The 24,082-nt window shown below is 45.2% G+C and overlaps 1 protein-coding gene across 1 annotated transcript in view; it reads right to left on the reverse strand.

Annotated features, from left to right (window-relative positions):
- The window catches only part of LOC146786160 (acetylcholine receptor subunit delta-like), an 84,452-nt gene extending 64,980 nt beyond the window's left edge, over positions 1–19,472 (reverse strand). Inside the window, exons 1-2 of the mRNA XM_085635684.1 lie at positions 19,283–19,472; positions 305–450 (exon numbers count right to left, since the gene is read on the reverse strand). Coding sequence (XP_085491810.1) covers positions 305–450; positions 19,283–19,334 — 198 coding nt within the window. The 5' untranslated portion in view covers positions 19,335–19,472. The remainder of the gene's footprint in view (positions 1–304; positions 451–19,282) is intronic.
- Between the last annotated feature and the right edge of the window lie 4,610 nt (positions 19,473–24,082).

Consider the following 24,082-nt stretch of genomic DNA (forward strand, 5'->3'; position numbering starts at 1 on the left):
ATCTTGTGCCACACACATCGGCCTCACTTTCTTCCCTGCTTCCTGGCCTTCTGCTATATTTATTGTCCATCTTAAAAGACAACATCTGTGCTGATTCTTCAATTCATGCTCATAGTCCATCAAGGCTTGTTGTACTGTTTTTCCTCCAACACAACACAAGATGCCACACCAGGCTTACTAGAGAGATTGCTCCTCAAGATATACTGCTAGAGTTGGTCTCCACAATAGGTCACTGAGGTAGGTTTATCAGGGATGGCAGTGCCCATGGTCTCAACCCTAGTTTGCTTGTAAGAGGTAGCCTTACCAGTGAGATGAGGTTAGACAGCGTCAGCGCCAGATACACCACCACTACTTCATCCTTGCTCGTCACCGGCCGGAGGTCCTTGTTATATCCTTTCTCATTGAATAGGTGATTGATTAATTCCTCCTCCTCACTCCAGCAGACAATACCTAGAAGGCAGAATGTCAGAAAAGATGAGATTGAGGGACATTAGGGCATTTGAGTACAGGATGTTGAGAATATTTGTGGGCACCTGTGCGAGGGTGGATACTTTTCCACAAAATAAACAACACTGTTGAAGGCCTTCAGATCAATTTACTTGTGAGTTCTTGGTGTGATAAACAGAAAGAACATGAGGAAAGCTGCCCAACAGAATAATGAGAGGTGTACAGGCCACATAAATTGAGTCCCCTGCTGGTTACAGGCTCTAATCCAAGTGAGGCAGCTCTGGAGGTTGAGTCTCTGCTGCAACCCATAGGCAGCATCTCAGGAGCTCCAGTGCCAGTAGGACAACTTGAACAATCTTAAACCAGCAGGAACATCTCAAACTCAAGGCCATGTACTGAAAAAATATGCGGCTAAAATCACATTATACAAAACCAGAAGAGGATGAAGTAAGGAGCAGCAACTTGGTATTGCCCGATGACACAGTGGCCAATTAGCTTCTATACTACACACTGGACAATTTTGCTACTTTAGCACTTCAATCTGAAAAATTAGAACATTCACATGTGATAATAATGAAAGCTCTGACTGGAGATGTGATACAGATGTCAGAGCTCAATTAACATTATATGTGTTCCATCGCGCCACAGTCTAATTTAAAAACACACCTTTATGTAGATAAAGAATTACATTTATATATATATATATATATATATATATATATATATATATATATATATATATATATATATATGAACCAAATGCTCTCTCCAGGTAGATAGAAAGCACGACACAGCTCCGGGGTACAGAAAACGGCTTTATTGAATTTCTTGCGCGCGGTGTCACAGGTCCATGAAACGCTTTTGGCAGACGCGTTTCAGCCTTGATTGGCTTTCCTCAGTGCCGGTTTCATGGGCTCCTTGTTATATATATATATATGGCGACCTCTTACACCGAATAAACTCTATTGCACCGATTTGTGGTCCGTATCCGTTTGTTTGCCTGAAGGAGTACGCAGTACGAACAGAGCATCTAAATATATATATATATATATACACACACACACCAAATGTGCATCTAGAAAGCCATAATTGTCTTACTTACACAATTCACTACTAACACATGGGGAGAGATGGAGGCTTCACTCACCGCACTGCCTCCCAAACCCTCATAACCACCAATGGGCGCGGCGAGGCTTTTCATGAAGGAGAGGGGTCCTTTACTCCTCTCCATGTCCCTGGGTGTTATTTATCCTAGGTGATCACCTAATCTTAGAATCTTTAAGATATTGGTTAAGGTGGTCTCACTCATGTGATGTGGCATGATTCATCCTCGGCACATCATCCCACCGTGGTAAGATGGTACTACCAGGCGGACTCAACCTCACGATTGTTGAGGGAGTTTTTAAGATATAGTAATTTTCTGAATAATGTTTTGGAGATCCAGTTATAATCTAAAAATACCTTAAGGTATACCACAAGGATTATCTTTATTAAGTGGTTACCCTAGTGTGAATAAAAATATAATAAAGTATCATGAATTGATGCTATGGGGTACAATGTCCCTGGCATCCCTAATGTTTGCCAACAAACTCCACTCCACGGTTTGGCTAAGAACAGGGGCTGCATAGGTGAATTATGGGTACATGTCCTTGACAAATGTGTGACTACAAAAGTCACCACCCCTTCCCAGACCAGGACATGCAGGAATGACCATAAATACTATACAGGAAAGGGTAAGTCGGACTTTGCCTTTGATTCTATATATCTAATTTATGTAAGGGATCTTTCTAGAACCCTGAAGAATGCCTGAGATCAGTGCATGACTAAAAAGTGGCAGAAACATGTTGACAAACCACAGGGATGCGAGGATGTATTTGTGCTAACAAAATATCGATCAATGCAACTGAAAATAAAAAGCAGTGCGAGCAGCCTCTTGCGCTCACCAAATGTGTTCTCACTGTAGCATTTTCTCCCTAAAATTGTTCTTAATTATGAAAGAAGGTGTAATTGTGTTATGATTGCAAATTCCGTGTCGAGTACCGCAAAATTACTGAAATTACCCCAGCATTATTGAAATTCCACCCAGGCCTTGAAATTGTACTCTGCACGTCAAACCATGTACTTTTTGTTCAGAGAAAATATTTTTTGTACACAGAACCGGGGAATGGTGGGCAGTCTGTGCGCAAGAAGCAAGTCTTTGCCAAGCTTTCAGGCTTCACTGGGCCGCTGCTTACAGTGGTGATTTCAGAACCATAGACAGCTCCAGGCAGTTCCGGGTTAAGACGCTGGGGGTCGTGTGAATCTAGGGGGGCTGGGCAGAGACAGGTGATTCCCACTTAGCTGGGGCTCTTGCAAAGCACTTTCCTTTGGGTTCCAAGTTTTATTATTGCCAGAACCTCGTTACTTGAAAAGTAACACACAAGAGAGGATATAAATATTTTAAAGGAAATTTCATTTGACTGTTATATGTGTGTATTTGTGCTATTGCTTGAGCCGCTGATCTTGGGCAACAGGGATGTTATGGGCAAGCAGGGAGAAAAATGAACCCATATCTTGGTTCCTAATGGCCGCAGCCATGATTTCTATTTGGACACGAGGTCTTTGCATCTTCATGGACATTGCAATTCGGAGTAGGGGCCACCAAGACGGCCCACGTTCTTATGTCTTAGAAATTTCCTAGGGCCCCTCTGGGATCCTGCTCCTTGTGGTTTGGGGGCAATAAGACAACACAATAGGCATGTATCTGGGTGTGTGTTTGTGGGCCCCTTGATCCTCGTCCCTAATCATGGTCTCTGGGCCTGTAAATGTCCCACCGACCACTGAACCTGCACAGCTGTGATCAGGGTTCACATGGGATGGCTATGATTTGGAACTTTCTAGTCATTTAAGGTCCAAAAACTCTGGATTCACTGTCAAGAAATAAATGTCGGCCAATAGGGGTCCCAGCTGGATACAGTTAACTGTGGGAGACATGTGCGTTCCTAGCAAAGTGGACCTCAAAGGATGGATTGGCAGATGTGTGGTTGTTGGGAGAGCTGATAGTGTTGTCCTGGGAGGACGTGGGCGCCTCCTTTTAAAGGTTAGTAGATGCTTTGGGCAGGTTCTGGTCCAGGAGAAACTTCATCCACCTTCATCCTTCCTAGAGAGGGATAAAGCTACCACGACACAGCTAAATTCTGGAAACTCTTGCCAGCGCCTCTCAGGCCCTCAGTTGCATTCTAAGCACTAGGTGAAGGTTCCACTGCTTATACTGCCTTGATCGGAGTCCAGCTTGTGTCCGGTCAGGAGGATCATCTTGCACTTCTTCTCTGGCTACCTGGAGGGAGGAGCTGGATTGATGGAATATTCTGTGTATTCCAGCCAGCCTTCCCAGCTATCTTTAAGACAACTCCATATTAGGCATGCTGTGAGCAGCTGTATTTCGTTTGGGGGTTGGTCACATTTGCAATTGCATTTTCCTCTCAAATTTAACTAACACAGACTGATAAATAAATTTAGATCACACGCACATCATGTACAAACCCTTGAAATACACTGCACAATACACTTGTTGCAGATGTTAGTGTTTCCTACATTTTTCACCATTTTCACACTTCTCAAGCCATGGTGTATCCCAGTACATTGAAGCTGCTATAAGGCTGGAATGCGGCTATACACAAAGTCTTGAAATGCATAGATAAAAAATGTACGGTAGCCTTTAATATCTAATGTACCTCAGGGGTCTCAAACCAATGAATTTCAATATCTTTTTCATTCTTAGTTTGGTATATTTACCAATGTTTGCCTTTTCCCCAAAGCCTCGCCTCTTTTCACTCAATAACCAGCTCAGTCTGTCCATTTGCTCTTTTCACTTTCACAGTGGATCTAGTGACTTTCAGTAGCACACATCACAAGGGTTATGATATGTGATACAAACATGTTCATTTGCATTGATATTGGAGTGGTCTATGTCACGTGTGCCCATTTCTGGTGCCCCATGCCTGCATGCACATGCAACACACACATCACTATTGTAGGGCTTTTCGGTGCGTGTGCGCCATGTCATATTTCGCTTGTGCATGATCAATGTTAGACACACAATGAAATGCATCATTATTAAATTCACATTTACTTAGCCCAGTTGTAAAATAATTTTTTACAGTAGATGGATGGATGATGGCTTTTTATTAACGCTTCTTGTCATGTTCTCCTAAAAGAGGTGTGTTTTGAGCGTCTTGCTAAAGTAGCAAAGGGTGGAGAAACCCAAAAATGCTAGGGCAGTGAGTTCCAAAGGGCAGGCCCTTGGACTGTGAATGCTAGGCCCTCTCTCAGGTTTTGTTTGGACTGAGGGGCATGCAGCACCCTTTGAGTTGGCTCCTTAGATCTCTGCTAGGTTCATTCAAGCAGTTCTCTTAAGCTGTACACATGGTGACATGTCGTCGATGCATCTGTGCATTCACCATCCCATCCCAGTAGGAACAGAACTCCCTCCTCAACCAGCAGACTCCAAGGAGAGATTTTACCTGCAACTCCTGATCTCTCCTGCCCTGTCCCTGGATTAGCTGGACTGCTGTGGATCATCCTTGGATCTTTGCTTAAGGCCCATTTGGGTGGCGGGATCCTTACATATTCCTGCGTCAAGCATTGATAGAGGCAGGCACTACCAGAATGATATAAGGGATGGAGAGTCAGGGTAAAGGTGGCGTGAGGTTAATGAATTGAGGAAAACAGCTTCCCACAAGGGGTCATTTTGGAGTTAAAGTGGAAACCAAGGTTGTTGAATCTGAAGGCCACCTCAAGTCTTGAGGCACAGATTTTGAGGTAGAGTGAAGGCTGATGTAGGGGCTTCAGAGCGAGATTCTTACTGTGATGCTATAATCATAAAATCATAAAACAAATCGAGAAATACCTACCATTTGATATTTTAAAGACAGTGGTCACTGCCAATGTATTGACGAGACTGGACCACTGCAACAGCCTCTATCTAAATCTTTCGGTGGGCCCACTGAAGAAGCTCCAGACTTTTCAAAATGCTGTGGCACGTTTCCTTAAAAAGTTCCCCAAAAACCACTCCGCAAAAGCGCCCATTAGTAAACTTCATCGGCTGCCTGTTAGGCAACAAATTGTCTTTAAACCTCTTCGCTCAGCCTATTAGACCCTTCATGGGCATGGTCTCTCTGATTTCAAGAGAAATCTGGGGTGGTATATGCCCGGAAGGACCCTGTGGTCTAGCTCTGCAAAACAATGTGGTGGTGCCAGCTTTCAAACGGGCCTCCCGGGCGGCAGAAGCTTTTTTAGGTCCACTGCCCTACTTTGGAGCAGCCTGCCTTTTGAACTTAAAACAGCCGCCTCCCTTTCCGTTTGAAGAAAGTCGCTGAAAACATGGCTCTTTCTACAGACACAAATGATTAGTGCAGGCCTTCTCTTGTCTCGTTCAGTGCCAAGACGCCACTGGGCATTCGTGTGCGCTTAACAAGTTTCCTCATTCATTCATTCATTCATTAATAAAGCTTGAGCTGGCTGCCGTGCATCCAGTCTTGTTAGGTTATTAATACATTTTGAAGTTTCACCGCAGTAGGATCGCGACTTCACCTGGCCTAGACCTGGATTCGCAGATGACTTAATTTTTACCCGCATATTCTCAAGAAGATGAAACAGAGATGCTGGGCAGATATTGCCTCAGGTAGAGACGGGGTGAACCCAGAGGGAACCCACAGGAGGGAGACCGCTCAGTGACGCTTAGCAGATTTTTTGTGACCGGTTAGAGAGTTAGGGATCACGTCACTTCAAAGTTTCATGAGTTGGCTCAGCCATTGTGGACAACCTGTTCAGCAGAAGATGGTGGTCCACAGCTCAAAAGCTGCGGAGACGCCCAGCATCACCTGCAGACAGCTCATAACGTCAGCAGTGGCGGCTGCAGCATAGCTAAACTGAGGGAGGTGGGGGGGACGACGGGGAATTATAAATAATAAAAAAACGTACCTGTCAACGCCGGTCACTTCAGTGCTCTCCTCCCGGCCGTCACTGGGGCACGGGCTCCCCGCCCAATCACGGCTCTGCTCTCAATAGCATGAGAGCAATGCCAGGATTGGTCTCAGCTGCCTGGTTTGCCACTCACACAGTGCCTGGGAGTCTGTGCTGTTTCTCCAACCCGGCTGTGCAACACAGTTGGGTACGAAAAACCTAAGTGCGCATGTCTGTTTGGCCAGCCTAAGATAGCCGGAAAAACCGACATGCACACTTTACTGTGCCCATCACTTTTCCCCCTGCCATGGTACAGCCCTGCCCTACACTGGCATTGGGTAAGTAAGTCAGCAGAAAATAAAATGATATAATTGTTTATTTATCTTTTTAATTTTCGCTGACTGACTTTGACAAGTGAGGCGATGCTACTCCACCATTACGGAGGAGCCGTCCCTGAACCTCCGCTGCAGTCTAAAGGACGTCATCCTAAGAGCTAATAGGGTTCTTGCTGTGTCATATTGTAGGCGACAAACAGATTAAAATGGAGCCAGGCTGCTCTTGCTCTTATGGGCTTGTGGTGATCCCAGATTTCTCCACAATTTTAACCAGAACGTGTAAATTGGTAATTTACCAAGATTGATATTTTCTACAATAACTTCCTTCTGTTTTTACAGATGCATCACCATTACTCTGATCTACAATCTGCCTGTGCACTTTTTTTTTACATATGAATCAAGTAGGACATTCAACTGGAAACATAGAATTTCAGGAAATAAAACGGAATATTAAATAATCCTTTTTCTGGGATTGCCTAAACAATCTGAAACTTGTTTCCTAATTCCACCTGCAATATTCTCTAGGACTGTATCCTCCACCCTCTTCTGATGTACGAGATAATTATTTTCAATTAAAATATTCCTGAGCCACAAATATTAGTATTGTAATAATGACCACATCAGACGAGATTAAACCAGTGGCCACCCTCATGCAAGATTACCAGCAGTGAACACATCAGTGCATTTTGCATGGTTGGATGTAGAAATGTAAAAAAGGCTTTGTCAATGTGGAATGCATCTATATGAGTAATACACAATAACCATCACTGCAATGCCCCAGTGCAAAGGTCATAATGTCAATGTTTCCAAAAACATCACATTATTTTTCACTCAAATATTAGCTTTAAATATATTTTGGAAACTCAACCATTCTCCTCCAAACATCAGCAGATGAGTTCTGGAAATACATTCATTTTAATCTTGAGGACACACTTTACAATTTTTGTATACATATAATAATTCAGCCAAGCAAAAACTTCAAGTTTAGCAGGCTGGACTGCACACAGGAGAGTGTTGTATATATGTGCTTGCTTTGTTATGGCTACTTGGGGTCAGTAGTCCATTCTTTGTGTTTATGTCTCCTCAACCCCCCTCACTACCTATGAGTGTTCTATCTGGTATGTGAATGTTCTAGTCTTGGCAGTTGATGGTCTGGTCAGCTAGCGAAGTGCTTTATCTCTGCTGTGCTATCTTAATAAATCTATCTTACAACCTGAAGACGTGTCCTGATGCCTACCTAACCTACTTACAACAGAGAGCTACTTACAAGTAGCTGGAGAGCTACCAGTAGCTCATGAGCAATCGTTGGAGATGCCTGATAAAGGGAATCTAGAAGTCGCCCCCATGCCATCAGCTCTCTCCAGCAACCGTCCTAAATGCACGCGCTGATCAACAAATTACCTGGAGAACAAGCCAATCTGTTCCTGCCCAAGAACGGGCACCAGTTACATCTGAAAAAATACACTTGCTTTCGTCTGTGCTTTCCTAGTGATCTTAATCAAGCGCCTACTCTGTCCAATGCCCATTCTAGGCACCTGGGTTCCATGCACTGGTTCCCTTTCTTGTAACGATGCAATTACATGTGCCTCAATGGTTAGAGCGGCAGACCCTGATGCAGAGGTCTGTCCCGGACCAGGGTTCAATTCCCACCTCGGCGGGTCTTGGGCTCAATTTCCCTGGACCCGATAATTCTCGCCTCGGTGCCTATTCTAATCATGGGTCCCACTCTGCAACTCTGGGCAATAGCTTGCTTAATCTCCACAACGACCCCAAAAGTGCTAGGATGCCTGGCCTCACCTTGGGGGTGCCCAGGAGTGGGCACTTCCCAGGGAAAGGCCAGGAAGGGTTCCACAGCGGTATGTGCACAGCACCTGAGAGACCCTTTCGGGGGTGTGCGGAGCGCTATATAAATGCACTACATTTTTTTTTACATTATCCTTGATATGCGTCTTCTATACTGTACTAGCTGTGTGTTGTATATTTGTGCTTACTTCATTATGGCTATTTGGTGTCAGTAGTCCCTCCTTTGTGTTTCTACCTTCTCAACCTCTCATAGGTAATATGGGAGGTTGAGAAGGTAGAAACACAAAGGAGGGACTACTGACACCAAGGTAGAGAGTAGACTGTTGCTTCTTGTTTTTTTCCGTCAATTGAAGGGGAGAAGTTGGTCATCATGATCCTCATCATATCCTGTCCCTTTGCCTTCGTGATCTGGAAGTCCAAGAGGTCACTGACCTTCTAGGTATTTTATGTTTCCTTTCTGTTGTTTTCCATGCTTTAAGCTCTTATTATGTGTTTGAGTCTTTTATTTTGTTTTCTCTGTAAAGGAAGAAGATATGTTGTATATTTGTGCTTACTTCATTATGGCTACTTGGTGTCAGAGGTCCCTCCTTTGTGTTTCTACCTTCTCAACCTCCCATAGTACCTATGAGTGTTCTAACTGGTATGTGAAAGTTCCAGTCTTGGCAGTTGATGGTCTGGTCAGCTGGCGAGGTGTATTTCTCTGATATGCTATCTTAATAAATCTATTTTGTAACCTGAAGACGTGTCCTGCTGCCTACCTAACATACTTACAACACTGTGCTCTACCTGTTCTGACACCTGAGCCACTATTGCGAGCCACCAGGCAGAAGATGAGCAGGCGCACCCGGTGCGTAGCAGAGGTGCGCCATTAGTCACACCACATGCAGGAGCAAGAGTGAGGCAGCCAAATGGTGGAACCTCTCGGGGAGTGACATCATCAGAAGGCACACTCCTGGGGGTTTTAAAGCACTGCAGGAGAAAGATCGGCCTCTTCATTCCTTGGCCACACACAGGACAACTCCTCGCAGACTCCTATGCCGGAGGGTGGGGCCGAATCCTGGTGACAACAAAGACCCACCCACCAACCCCCTAACCAAGAGCTGAAGTGGAGAAATTGGTAAGCTGAAGAGAACTGGGATACACACAAAGTGGACTGGATTGCTGATTTTATCCCCTTGATGGGGTGTAAGATCTCTTGGGGTATGAGGCTGGCAGGAGGGGGGACTGACCTGCTGGTGGCCCTGGATCTTTCTGTTCTACCCTGAGTTGCGGGATCTGATAATTGAAGGGTACTATGCCTGGGATCAGGTACCCCGACAGGGACAGATTGTTATGAGGTTCCCTGGTAGTGTGCATTTCACTGTGTGTATTTCACATTCATCTGTTGTGCTGCTGCGAGGCAGACAGAATAGAAGCTTGCATTCAATGGATGTTAATCATATGTACGGGTGCAGTCCGGTCTTTTGTGCAGCCTCTCTTTGCTGAGTCCAGGGACCAGCAGGACTGTCCTTCTTCAGTACAGACATGATCTGAGGTCTGTGTGTCTGGGATGGCACCTTTATGCTCACAGCATGATCTCTGCGAAGGTTGTAACTACTAGCCAATGAGCTACCGGATCCCCTCCCACCGGAAGGCAACTTCCTGTAATGTGTGGCATCTAGCTATTCCAGAGTGCAATATTATGCCCACTCCCAAGACAGATGTACCCTTCTCCCAGTGTTTTGAGCTTGTTAGCCAACCCTAGAAGTGTGGCTACTTTAGGACTACACACCCATTGGAAAACTGGCTCTGCAACTATTTCCCCTCTCTGTCCCTGACACCAACCTGTCTCCCAGATGAAAAGAGCAGCCCCTCTTGTGTGTTTCCACCAGTTGCTCTTTAAAGGTGGCTTTCCTTTTGAAGCTCACCTTTTAGGCTCACACCCCCTATGGCTTCATGTCTGGGAGAGGCAATACCTCTTCCAACGGCAGGCCTCTGTTGTGCCCTGACCTGGGAATCACTCACACCTCACCCCAGAAGGGCTAAGGCAGTCTTTTGGCCGGCATATGCGAATGGTCACTGGAAAACTTGGGCAACAGAGTGGAAAATTTCTAAAGTTGCCTTTTACTCAAAAGTTTCATTCAATTCGTCTTGGGCATCAAGATGGGTTTAATGCAGCGATTCTTTTGATACCTTGAAGTACCAACTTTAGTAGTCCCATTCAGAAATTAGAACAGCTGAGTTGTCAGCATATAGCCCTGCACCTGTCAATGGGGCTTCTAGACTTTCCACAGTAAAAATGACAATTTATGGTTTTTACTGTTAGGACATATAAAAATACTTAGCCCACATTTTTAATATACCGCACCCTGCTTTAGAAGCTTAATTTAGGGATGATGTGTATATATATTAAAAAGGAAGGTCTTGGCTTTGTCATTAGTTTAAATGGCAGAGCGAGTTAGCAGTTTAAACCTGCTCTACTAATCTGCAGTAGCAGGCTGGGAGACTTACTTTCTCACACTGACCGTGACACAATAATTGCTTCATCCATGAGGAACATGTTAACTTACAGGCCCTGTACCATGCACTAGGTACTCATGAGTAAGGTATCCTATGAAAATTGGGTATAAGCCAATTACACATACACTTTTGAGTGTCAGAACGCTGGCACCGAGGTCTGGTTAGCAGGCATCAGCGCACCTTCAAAGTCGAAAAACCAGCAGCATCAGTCCAAAACTTTGAGGGTGATCATGGAAAAAGTGGCATTTCCTTAAGATTATCTACCCTCTTCTCAAGAGGGCCTTAAAATTCATTCTCTGACATTCTCTGATGCACAGGTAGCCAACCTAAATGTGTGAACACAGGAGACATGGGTGAAGTCTGCAGCATTGGTTGATAGCTTGGCTGTTGTGACATTCTGCCTTTGCAGCCAGATTGGCACACACTGTGAAAGGCCCAGGAGAGTACATCAAAATAGTTCATTTTGCCTGAAAAACTAGAACCCTGCTGTGATACCCTGCTTTGACTCAGGTAGATATTTTGTGATCCTTGAGAGAGCACCATGGTGGTAGCGACATGGATGCCTTGACTACCACACTAACCTGAGTGGCAAACAAAAAGCACTTGTCAATCCTGATACCTAGGGGCATATTTACAAGGGGATTGTGCCACAGGAACATCACTTTTACCAACGTTCCAGAGGTGCAATGCCCTGCTCCATATCTACAAAGTGGCGTTAAGCCACTTTTTGTGGCTTAATGTCGTTTGTAAATATGGGTCCCTTTCACACAGTTGTCTGCATGAAAGAGCCCTGTAATGGGTGTTGCTGTGGACTTTCCATCACAACACCTTTTGTTTTTTTACACTGCCCCAGGTTTACAAGAATGTGTAAATCTGAGGACGCACCAAAAACGAATCCCATGCAATAGCAGGCGTTAGAATGGCGCAATGAGGAGAAATACTTTTATTTTGCCTCGTTTTTGCTTTTTCTATATGTGCTGCATTCTGCGGCACACATAGAAAGAGCAAAACACCATTATTAATTGTTTATGTGCAGGCAGGTGTCCCTTCCTGCACATAAACAATCTTTATATAATAATGACTTTCAACTTCTATGTGTGCTGCATTCTGAAGCACTCATAGAAGTAACAAAGTCCATTATTGATTATTTATGTGCAGGAAGGGACACCTGCCTCGCTCCGCTCCTCGCTGTGTCACTTGTCACTTGTGCCGTTCACCTTGTGTATCAAGAGCACTTATGTGCACAAGTTTCTTTCGGGTTACACATCCAGTGTAAACAGTGCTGATACTGTTCTCTTGTTCATATTTGTTCTAAAATACAGAATACTCCTTGCATCTCGCACAAACCCTTTGAGTCTCCCTGCTCTTTCTTTTTGCAACTAAATGTGCATGTTTTATTAACAATCTTCCCAATATAACCTGTTGAGACATTGTTTTTGCTCCATACATTCCTCATCCAGGTCTCAACTGGGTTTATGGGTGACCTCCTGTTGTTGGATTCCAGCATCTCTCTTGTGTGACACGCTGACTACATGCTCATTGCGTGCAGTGTCTGATTCACAGGTTGCGACCCTCAGAGGGAGGGTGCATCCGTAGTAGTGCCTCATTGTACCTTGTGCTGGCACTACTGAACTTGTGACTGTGTGTGTGAGATCGGATTGTCTGGTGAGACTCGTATCCTCACACACCAGACGTTGTGCCTCATTCAAGGGAGGTACAGCGAACCCGACCACAGGTTGATTGTGACCAGATTGTCTGGTGCGATTTGGATAATTGCGCACCAGACGTTGTGAGGTATCGAAAACCCAACTTTTGGTTCATTCTGACCGGATTGTCTAGTGCAGCATGTATCATCGCATACCAGATGTTTAGCCTCATTTCCAGACAGGTACGGAAAACCCCACTTGTGGTTCCTTCTGACCGGACTGTCTGGTGCGACTCGGATCAACGCGCACCAGACGTTCTGAATCAGTCACTTACCATGGGGTGCAGAGACAACCACACTCCCCCATTCACCGAGTGTTCCGTCTAGCCCTCAGCGCAGTGAATCAACTGCCCTCTCCTCACCGGGCCCAGCCCAGATAGTATCGCCCAGATCAGGACTGGGTGGTGAGAGTAAGTGACTGGGTTGAGGAACACTTCCGAGAGTGATCGAAATCGGGCTGAGAGACTGTGTGACTGTTGTATCTTCCCTCCAATCGCTATTAGTACTGCAGCCCTATGCTGCATTGTCTTGTTCTAAAGTTCCATTCCAGGCACCCCCTTGTAGAATGTTGGGTTGTTGCCTGGTTGCTCTGTTGCTGGGTTCTCTGTATTCAAACGGTTTGGAGAGCAGTTGGAGTTGGACATGTAACCATCCTGCTCTCCTCTCTGCTGTGTAGCTCTTCTGGAATAAATCGTGATCAAACCCCTATAACGTATACTGGCTCAGTTACTACAGTGACCCAAGTGTCCTTGGCAGAACTGGGCTGGTGCTGGAAGGTGAATTAAGGGACCTCTTGATTGGACTGGGACAGCCTCTAGCCTATTTCTGCTACTCATAAAGTGGGTGTACTACCTGAGGTGTGACCAACCCCCCATTTGTTGACTGTAGCACGGTTACCCTGATAGTGATTCCAACCTTCTAGACTGGGCCCCAGACTAAGTGTGACTCCGGTATAGTAAGGAGTGGAGATTTTTTACTCTAACCTGTGGCCAGGGTAGTGGGGGGCTAACTAAGAGGTGTGGGAGCGATTGTGCCATGGGATCCACATTCATTGTATCAACTGACCTGCCAGATATAATTTGCACCGCATTATGGTGCCGAGGGCGTGTGTGCACCTGAGTGTGCTTCAAACAGACTTGCTGACATCCTGTGCACTGCATTATGGTGCTGTGTGAGTGTGGAAGAGTGCGCTGCATGAGAACAGCTTGCTCATAGTTGCACCACGTAGAGGTGTTGTTTTACTTTTTATTTCATTACCTAACTAATACTCCATTTTCGCATTGGTTTTCTCTGTGCGGCCTTGGCCCACGGTGCTGCTGAAAAGTGTTTTAAATTACTGTGTGTGCACATTCCTGATATATGATATCGTTGTGACCTGGGGTGCACCCTAGAAATATGTGGATTTAAATTGTGTTATTTGCCAGGGTGGGCTCAGATCTGACAACGTATCGCACCGCATAAGGGTGCTTGGGTAAAATAGGATTTTTCCCAAGTGTGCATAATACTGATGTCATTTAACACTGTTAGGCCTAGTACTGCTAGTAATTTTTCCAAGTGTGATTTATGCCCAGAAATAGATGATGGTCTTGTTGTGTTAATTTATGTGTGTGTTGAATACAATCTTTATTTACATACACTACGTGTGGAGTCTCTTTTGTGACACTCAGTGCATTTATCGTGAGTGTGTGCATCGCCAATACTTTACACATAATGCTTTACACATTGCCTCTGTGGTAAGCCTGACTGCTCAGTGCCAAGCTACCCAAGTGTGAGCACAGGTTATACAGTGAGCGTAATCACCTAGCCCTAACAGGAGAGGTAGGTTCTGCCTAGATAGGGCCTCGCCTCAGCCACCCAGAAAGCACCAGTTCCAGCAGTCATAGAGCGCAAACCTTGCAAATCTCTCATCACCAGCCAGCAACGTGTCCCCTTTTCTTTTCCAGGCTCACTCCATGGCATCAACTGCTAGGGGTCTTCGGATAGACCTACTTGGTACAGCTAGAACAGCTGTAGTGAGTATTTTACCCATGAGTTTAAGACATCTGTAAAGTACACAATTACCTTCACAAGGGTGTGGGAGGGTGTATTGGTGCTTTGTAAACATAATGGGGTCAGCATACAACTGTGTCAGACATCAGAGCAAGCTTTTCTGGTTACCCCTCAAAGTGTGGCTCAGAAGCATCAATATTATGTTATCTCATATTAAAGGGTATTATTATATACAGCACTTAGAAAAAAGAGAAGCATGAAGGTGGGAGGTGGGAGGAGGTAAAAAATGAAGGTTGGTGGGATTAGGAAGGGCACCTAATTTGGTTTTAGCTGGGATGCTATTTCAGCAAAGGCCCTCTTGATTTTAAGGAGGGACAGTTTATGGAAGGGGCAAGCTGGGTCAAGGCCCAGGCACCATTCGTCAGGGGTTGCAGTGAGATGTCTGCATTAAGATAATGCAAACAGCAGCATCCATCTTACTTGGCTCTAGTCAGTCAGTTTAAAGTGCTTTTAATCATTTTAACGTGCTGCAGGTGCTGTTTTTAACACTCAATTAGCACCCTTGCTTGCCCTCTATCCACCTTTCACACCCTTCTGAAACACATCAACAATCCTCCTGAACCCTGCAAAAAAAACTGTGGGCTGGAGATAAGCAGTTCTTAATTTGAGAAGGTGGTTTGCGGTGCTTGGCACCAGCACTTAATTTTCAATACCTGCACTTATGACAATCCGCCAAATGGTGGCGCTGTTTGTCTAATTTAGAGATGAGCACAACAGCAGTTGTCTATTAATTCAATGTACATTACAAATGACTAATACCTGCCACCAAAGCCATTCTAATAGCTTTGGGAGTCTGGAAAAGTCTGAATTGTCACACTGGTAGGACTGTGATGGTTAGTATTTGTGGAGGGACTGTCATTGGTAGTGCTGGCACGGGGCAATGGGTGGTGCAAGCAGACGAGGGGCCTGGCACTTATTTTTTCAAAGTAAGCACTGGGGCTAAGCTGTGACTAAATCAAGTGAGTTGAGGGGTGGGGGGAGAGGTGTTTGTTGTGTTCAGAGACCAGTCACTGCTCAAATGTAACCAGCATGAACTAACCTGTGAATACTGAAGGTGCCCCCTCCTGTCTCATTTTGTTCATCAGTGGCAGTGGGGGCACTACATTTATTTTCGCCAACACTCTAGGCGCTATCCAAGCAAGGGCTAGATCTGATGTATGTACATGTCATCCATCACAAGTAACATGGATCTAAATAAGTAACATCATTACTGTTTGCACAACTTTTAATCGCACACAACGGTCCAAGTTACCGGTGACATAATTTTCCATCCACTTACGAAGTGGCACGGTGGGGCCAAACATATTTACAGGGATAAACCTCTATGTGGAGACTATTTTGTGCCCACCAGTGAGATAGTCACCATGAACACAGTGATACAAATCACTAGCGCCCCCTTGTGGATGGATTGTGCAGTACATAAACGTATAGCCCTACCAGATGCATTACAAGCAACAGCGATTTATGTGGCACTCAAAAGTATTTGTAAGTACTCCGAATTTTGTTCTGCAACATAAGGGGATAAAGTGCATGCCCGGGATCACACAGTTATATGAAGTAGGGATGCCACGATTAGAACGAAATATAAAACATATAGGGCCTCATTTATGTGTTTTTGCCATAGGGCAGCACCGCAGGCCTTCCTGCTAAGCTGCTCTATGGCAAAAGAAAAGGGCAGGAATGCGCGGTATGTATGAGATACGGTGCATTCCTGTTATTTTTCCTGCATCAGTGCACAATAGGCTGCTGTGCGCCAATGCAAGCACCTTTGCACCATGATGCAGGGGTGCCTGCGTTGAGGGGATGGATTGTTTTTGTGCAGGAAGGGACACCTTCCTGCACAAACACAATCACAAGAGGCTTATTCCTCTTTCTGCAGCACACATAGAAAAAGGAAAAAATGAGGAAAAATAAAGATATTACTTCTTGTTGTGCCTCCCTTGCGCCTTCCGAAGAGGCGTACGTTTTTGGCGCCACCTCAGCTTTACGAAATCTTCTGAATCTGGGGCAGTGTCAAAATGCCATGGATGTTGCTGGAAACGCACCCTTAGAAAAGAGAGAAGAATAAAGTTGGAAGGAGGTCAAAAGTTAAGAGGGGTGGGATTAGGAAAGGCAAATAATTTGGTTTTACCTGGGATGCTATTTCAGCAAAGGCCCTGTTGATTTTATAAAGTGGCTTAGTGCTGCCTCATAAATATGGAACAGGCCACGAAACATCACAAAAAGTGATGTTCGGGTGATGCAAGGGACCTCATAAATTAGGCCCATTGTATTTAAACATTTCGTAATTGGACCTATCTTTGATCTGAATGAGGAAGCGCAAGATTGGCCCCTTGTGCCGCCGGAACGTCAGTATTTGTGACGCTCCCTGGCGCAGAAGCTTGCGTAATATTAATCAGGCAGCACTAAGCCACTTTTTTGGATTAATAGTGACCTATAAATAGTTTTCTGCATTAAAGGGGCGTGCAATGGGTGTTGCTGGGGGCATTCCCAGCAACATCCATGGCTTTCTGACACTGCCCCAGATTTACGAGAAATCATAACTCTGAGGCAGCAATAAAAACGTATGCCTCCCAAGGGGAGGCGTAAGAGAGGCACAACGAGGAGCAATATCTTTATTTCTCTTTGTATTTCCTTTTTTGAATGTCTGCTGCAGAAAGAGGAAAAAGCCCCTACTGATTGTTTCTGTGCAGGAAAGATTTCCTTCCTGCACAAAAACATTCATCCCCTCAACACAGGCACCCTTGCACCGTGGCGCAGGGGAAAAGGGCAGGAATGCGCTGTAGCTAATAGATACGCCGCATTCCTGCCCTTTTCTTTTGATGTAGGGCAGCGCAGCAGGAATGCCTGCGGCACTGCCCTACGGCAAAAACGAATAAATGATGCCTGTAAGTAGGGGAGCCAGGATTAGAACTTAGGGCCTCATTTATGAAATGTGTTGCATCGCTGTGTGAAAGCAGCGATGCAACACTTTTCAGTGCACCCTCCTTTCGACACAATGAATGCGCCGTATTTATTGTACGGTGCATCCTGTGGCAAAGAATGACAGATACGTCAGGAATCCTGATGTATCGGTCGGCGCAAAACCCACGCATTGCTGGAGTTGTGTCATAAGCATGACGCAACTCCAGCAATGCATGGGGGAGGCCTATTCCCATTGCACTGTCACCCTCACGCCTGCTGAGACAGGCGTAAGGTTGTGACGCAGTAGCGTCCTGGAAGTGGTGCCATAAAATCTGATAGATCTCATCACGCCACTTCCACGAGGCTTTTTCCCTTGGGAACGCCCACCCTGCATACATTATACCTAACGCAGTGAAGCATCTGCTTAGATACGTCACTTTGTAAATATGGTGCAAAGTGGTGCATTATTTACGCTGCTGCTGTGTCACAAAAAGTGACGCAACGGCAATGTAAAAGTGTCGCAAGCCTTCATAAATAAGGCCCTTCACTTTTAATGCTATGGGTACTTGCTCACATAGTCTTCGTTGCAAATTTCTTAGTGGACCTTAAACACCGCCACACAACCCTTTCAATTTGTAAACTCTCTGAAGTGAGCTGGTAAGGAGTGACACCTCATGGGTTGCTGTGGGGAACCCCCCAAAAAATACCTCCTGGCTCGACAGATCAGCACAGAATTATAACCGGGTAGCGGATACTTTTCTGGGAGAGACTGGCACAAGAAATAACTAAGCTTCGAACGTACGTAGAAATACGTAAAGAACGTGTGCAGGCCTACACGTCACACCGGAAATCGTGGATATGTTTATACTCTAAGACCCTGTTTACACACATCACAAAATGGCGCATGTGTCAGGGGTGGCTCCTGTGCGTATCGTGATGTTACTTTGATGCCGGACGGCTGCGTTTGTCTGTCACGTCTGGAACGTGTGACCTTTGTTGACTCGTGCACAAAACAACCAATTATGGAAAGCTTCACATTTACTATAACAATAAGTTTTTTTATGCGGCTCAACCAACATCCATGGTTTCCAGCAGTGCCTTGGTACTTTTTGCACGCAGCAGGTACATTAGTCTGTCAAACTACCTTATCTATTGAGGGCCTCGGGCATTTCAATTTGGGGGAAAGGTAAAACAGCACACAATTCACATGTTCCACAGTTCCATATGTGAGTGGGTGATTGACTACAGATTTTTTTTGTTGCATTCTTTTGCTTGTAGCCCCGTTAGGTCACTACAAATTAAAATTACAAGTAACAGAATTCAACAAACATTGAAATGCAACCGTTACGACTTACGAGCGCATATAACTGGGCAACGGGAGAATTTGCTATCACAGGACTTGTTTTCATTCTGGGGTGTTTTTACAACCCTCGAGAAAATAAAACATTTAGTTGTATGCATCCTAACATGATTCCAAACTGCCCAAACATTGACACACTGAGCTATCTTACTAGCTCTCATCACACCACACATGTATAGACAGGGGTGGTTCTTGGCACCCAGGGCGAGCACCCTTTGCCCCCCGTCATCTCCCTACCTCTCAGACAGAAGGCCCAGAGCAGGCCGAGGCGGAGCACCTCCTTTCCCATGGCGCCCGAGGCCCGTCGAGTGTCTCCCACGTGAGGAGCCCGGTCTCCGGTACAGGCCGCCCTCCTTCACTTCCTCGCTCCTCAAGGCCGGGGCAGGCAGTGGCGAGCGCCAGGGTTCTGGGGACGGACAGGGACAGGTGCGCAGGCGGAAGGGGCGAGGAAGCCAGGGGGCAGGTGGAGGCCTGGGACGGAAATAGAAATGGCTGCCAGCTAGGCCCGCCACTGGACAATGTGAGGAATGCCATTCATCCGCCTCCTGGCATGCGAAGGAGCCGGGCTTCATAGCTGGGCATGGCGAGGAGGAAACAAGCATTGGAAATGAAACCGGTCTAGCATTTGTTTGAGTTAGAGCTATTAGCATGGTAAATAGCAAAGTTATTTACCTATGTGTGTTTGGAATGTATGTATGTGGTGTGTAGTAGAATTGTGTGGGTTGGATTGGATTAGTTGTGTAATTGTGTGTGTGGAGTGGATTTGTGGAGTGGAATTATGTGGCATCCACTTTAGACTCAGAGCCAGAAAAATGTTAATTTGCTTGTCCCCTTCTAAACCTGCCCCTGGTATGAGACCGTGCTTGAAATGGAAAAATGGAAGTGCAGGTACCCTGTACCAGAGTACCTGCTTGTTTCTGAGAAGTGCCGGTACTCTCAAATTAAAAGTATTATATTTCTCACGAGAAGTGCCGGTACTCTCCAATTAAAGGTATTATATTTCTCTTGAGAAGTGCCGGTACTCTCCAATTAAACGTATTATATTTCTCTTGAGAAGTGCCGGTACTCTCCAATTAAAGGTATTATATTTCTCTTGAGAAGTGCCGGTACTCTCCAATTAAAGGTATTATATTTCTCTTGAGAAGTGCCGGTACTCTCCAATTAAAGGTAATATATTTCTCTTGAGAAGTGCCGGTACTCTCCAATTAAAGGTATTATATTTCTCTTGAGAAGTGCCGGTACTCTCCAATTAAAGGTATTATATCTCTCTTGAGAAGTGCCGGTACTCTCCAATTAAAGGTACTATATTTCTCTTGAGCAGTGCTGGTACTCTCCCTTTCAAAATATAAAAGTGCCGGTACCGCACAGTACCGGCCTATTTAAAGCACTGGTATGAGGAGTGTCTTCTCTTGAAGTCCTTGACCTTGGGGACTGGTTTATTGGTTGGGCTGTGAAGAGCTGCACCATGGGGGTGCGAGGGAAGCACTGCGGCCTCTGTGACAGAATGCACAGAGGGGGTGCAGGTGGAGTCCTCACACCCCAAGAAGCACTGCCAAGCAGGTTACACATTAGTTGTAAACTCTTTTTCCACAGCTCTGAATATTGTTTGAAAGTCCAGCAAATGCTAGTTTGATACATTTTCACGCCACCAAGGCCCTTACATTTTGTTTTTCGCAGTGCATCACCCATCTCAAAACCAGTGCCTAATTTGTAAAAGAGTAAGTGGAGGAAGCCAACCTTTTGATCGGAAGCCGCGGCCAGTGGTAATGCATGTCAGAGTGCAAAATATCAAGGCTGCGTAGTCTTGAATCCACCTCATGCCGCTTTCATCCACCACCAATTATTCTCGGCACATTTATCTCACTCTTTCGGGGTCTTTTACATCCCTACTCTCTTCCACGCTGTTTATCTTTTATCTTCCTCCTTTTTTCCCCTTTTGTGTTTTTCTCTCTTTCTCTGGGTCAAAGTCTGATGGAGAAAAATAAGTTCTGGTCCCCAAAAAGGAGACCAGCAACCTCTAGCTCAAATTAAGCACTGTCTAAAACTCTGCATAACTCTTATGAGCTCCAGTAAATTTATTGTTATATAACTGTGCAATCTGTTAATTGACACTGCGTATTTTTTTTAGTTGTCTCAGTGACATGCTGCGGCATTTGTAGTTGATTTTCAAGGTTGCCTATTCTCAATTCCACCTCGTGCCTCTTTTTCCACCATCTTGCACTTCCGGTCTACTCTTGAATGTTTCTTTCCATCTCTGCCTTCGCCCTTATTTGCACTTTTTCTATCTTTCCCTGTACCATTCTCCATTTTCTGCCTTTCTCTTGCTCTCGGTTAAATGATGTCCACCACAAGCAGCCACCGGCATAAATAAAGCACTGAAGAGGAGAATGCCACACGGAGAAGCCCTGAAAATATTGATGTAGAAGTAAAATGAAAGAAGGAATAGGAGAACACAGTAGGAAAAGAGGGGAAAAAAGGCACAGAGGCTGGAAGGCTAAGAAAAATGGAGGTGGTGAGAAAGAAAAAAGACCAAGGGAAGGCAAGGGTAAAATCGAATTGAAATAAATAGGTTGAGAAAAAGAAAACAGGATAAGTCATAGGACAATGAGAGAAAGAGTCAAAATTCACGAAAAAGATCATAAGTTGTTAAGTGAAGCGTTGGGTGGATACCGAGAATGAAACAAGAATGAAGGAGTAGAACTGAGTGAAAAAAGCGGGTACAAAATAGAGAAAAGGAAAACAAAAAGGGGACAAAGACAGTAAGGGCACAAGATGTACAGGTGTATGTAAAGGTGTTTTATGTCAAATGTATTTGGAGACCGTGCAGTATAGAAGTGTTTGCCCGTCATTTTTTTACAGGCCATCATAAAACGTGGCACTCCACAAATGGGCAAAGACCGCGACAATCAAATGCCGCAAGTATTTTTTTTCAAGAAAGCTGGCACATGACATTTTAATATAGAGGAAGAACTACTAGGGGAGGGCAGGGCAGAATCACAAGGCGGAAGGAAGTTCAAGCAATGAGTCTGCAACAAACAAATGAGTCTTGATGACCTCTGCAGAGGATCACAAGGCGCTTTCTGTGGTATATAGCAGAGTCACCTCAAATGTGAAAAGTAGGGCAACACTGCAGGGGGAGTTCAGCAGTGAAAGATGTGTCATGGTGAATTTCACTGCAGTAGGGTCTTGCGGCTTTGACACCTGCTTTACGTATGCACACCTTGCTGGGGAACATTTAGCCTTTCATCCTACAGACGCCAAAGCATGAACAATAACTGAGCTGTGTTTGAAAAATGTGTAGGTCCTTAGTATTATACATTCAGCCTGTGATTGGGTAATGGCAACACTTTCCAATTTTTGTCAAGACACCATTACCTTCGCACTATTACTATCACTGATATTTAAAGTCATATTTTAAATACTATATTTAAGACAACGGCATGTCATGCAACATGCTTGTTGTAAATTAAGGCAGAATGTGATTAAGCATTTACTGAAAACATTAATGCTTTCCCTTTAGATCATGTTTTCTTCGTTATGTTGACCGAAGTCCGGACTCCATTTTGTATTGACATGCTGCCATGTGTTCACCACGAGGAGAGTCCGACCTCTGTGTTAGTTGCTCTTGTAATCTGCCTAGCAACAGTTTATAAATAGCTCCCTCTTGTCCATCTGGCGCATGCCCAGACTTGACCACATCTGTTATAATTAGCCTTGCTTGACCATGTGTTTCGCGGGCTCAAGGAGCGTGTTGGCTCCGCCCATGTATTGATTCAGTATCGAGAATGACCATAAATGGTAATGTTCTTCGGCCTTACGTTGTATCCACCCACTATGAGCCCTCTGTTGTGTATAAAAGGGGACTGTGTACGAATGTTCTTTGTGCTACTCCATGCAATACTGAAGAGTGTTGTGTGGATTGTAGGACCACCCTTAAGGGTTAATAAATGCTGTTTTTGTACTTTGCAGTTTCCGTGCCAACTTCCTTATAGATTCCGTTACAGGAGAGCGAACCCTTGTGCCTTGCGGGCCTAGCTGGGGCCTGTATTCATCAATTGGCGCCCGTCACGTGGGGCTCATCGGCGACTCGGATGCTCGAAGGACTGGTCGCGACGAAGGTGAGGAGTTTGGCCGGGGACGTGATCACTGCCAGCGGCGTCTTAGCCCTGGCATCCCGAGGTTTTTCTTCCTTCCCTTCCGAGCTGACCGTCTGGGTGGCGCCGGTCATCGACTGAGACCTCTTCTGTCGGTCTTGCCGTGAGAGCCGTTTGGGCGATTGTGGAGCTTGGCAGTTGGAACCTGGACTCTTGATTGGTAAGAACCGTTGTACGGTACTTGCTCCGAGTTTTTGAAGCCTGGGTTGGCTATTTGAGTTTGATTGATGATGACTAGTCATATTTTGAATTTGTCTTTGTGAAAATATATGCGTTGCAACACATATAGGCAGGTAATGTGGAGAAATTTCTCCAGGAGCTGTGTAAACTTTGAACGGCGCAACGATTAAGTGCCATTTTTCCTTATAATATTGCATATTTTGCACTATTTCTGAGCATGCCTGCTTTCAGCGCACTCCGTAAGTGGTGCTGCTGTTTTGGTAACCGGTTGAACCTCGAGGAATCTGCTCCAGCTCCCCCAAAGGGGACTCCTAATAGGGATATGTATGTGAAGCATGGTCTTTCTTCCATAATGTACAGCACGCTATGGAGGAAATACACGAGGAAGGATCCTGAGTTGCGATGGCCTTTGTATGGATCATTTGATATACGTAAGATTGAGTATGTGGAACAGTGTATGTGTAAGCGGCGTGCTCGTCAGGATATGTTTGAGTGTGTGCGATTATGGGTGAAGGAAGTGCGTGAGCGAGAGAAACGTGAGAAAGCGCTGTTTGATAAAGAGCAACGGAAGAATGATCATGTGCGAGCGCAGGAAGCGAAGCGTCGGGAGGACAAAGAGCAAACGGACAGACAAGAGAAAGAGCGTAGGCTACAGGTTTCGGGTCAATATGTTGTTCGTCAGCCACTTTATCCTGTCCTTAAT

The sequence above is a fragment of the Triturus cristatus genome, chromosome 11, assembly GCF_964204655.1.
Source record: "Triturus cristatus chromosome 11, aTriCri1.1, whole genome shotgun sequence".
NCBI classification, from domain to species: domain Eukaryota; kingdom Metazoa; phylum Chordata; class Amphibia; order Caudata; family Salamandridae; genus Triturus; species Triturus cristatus.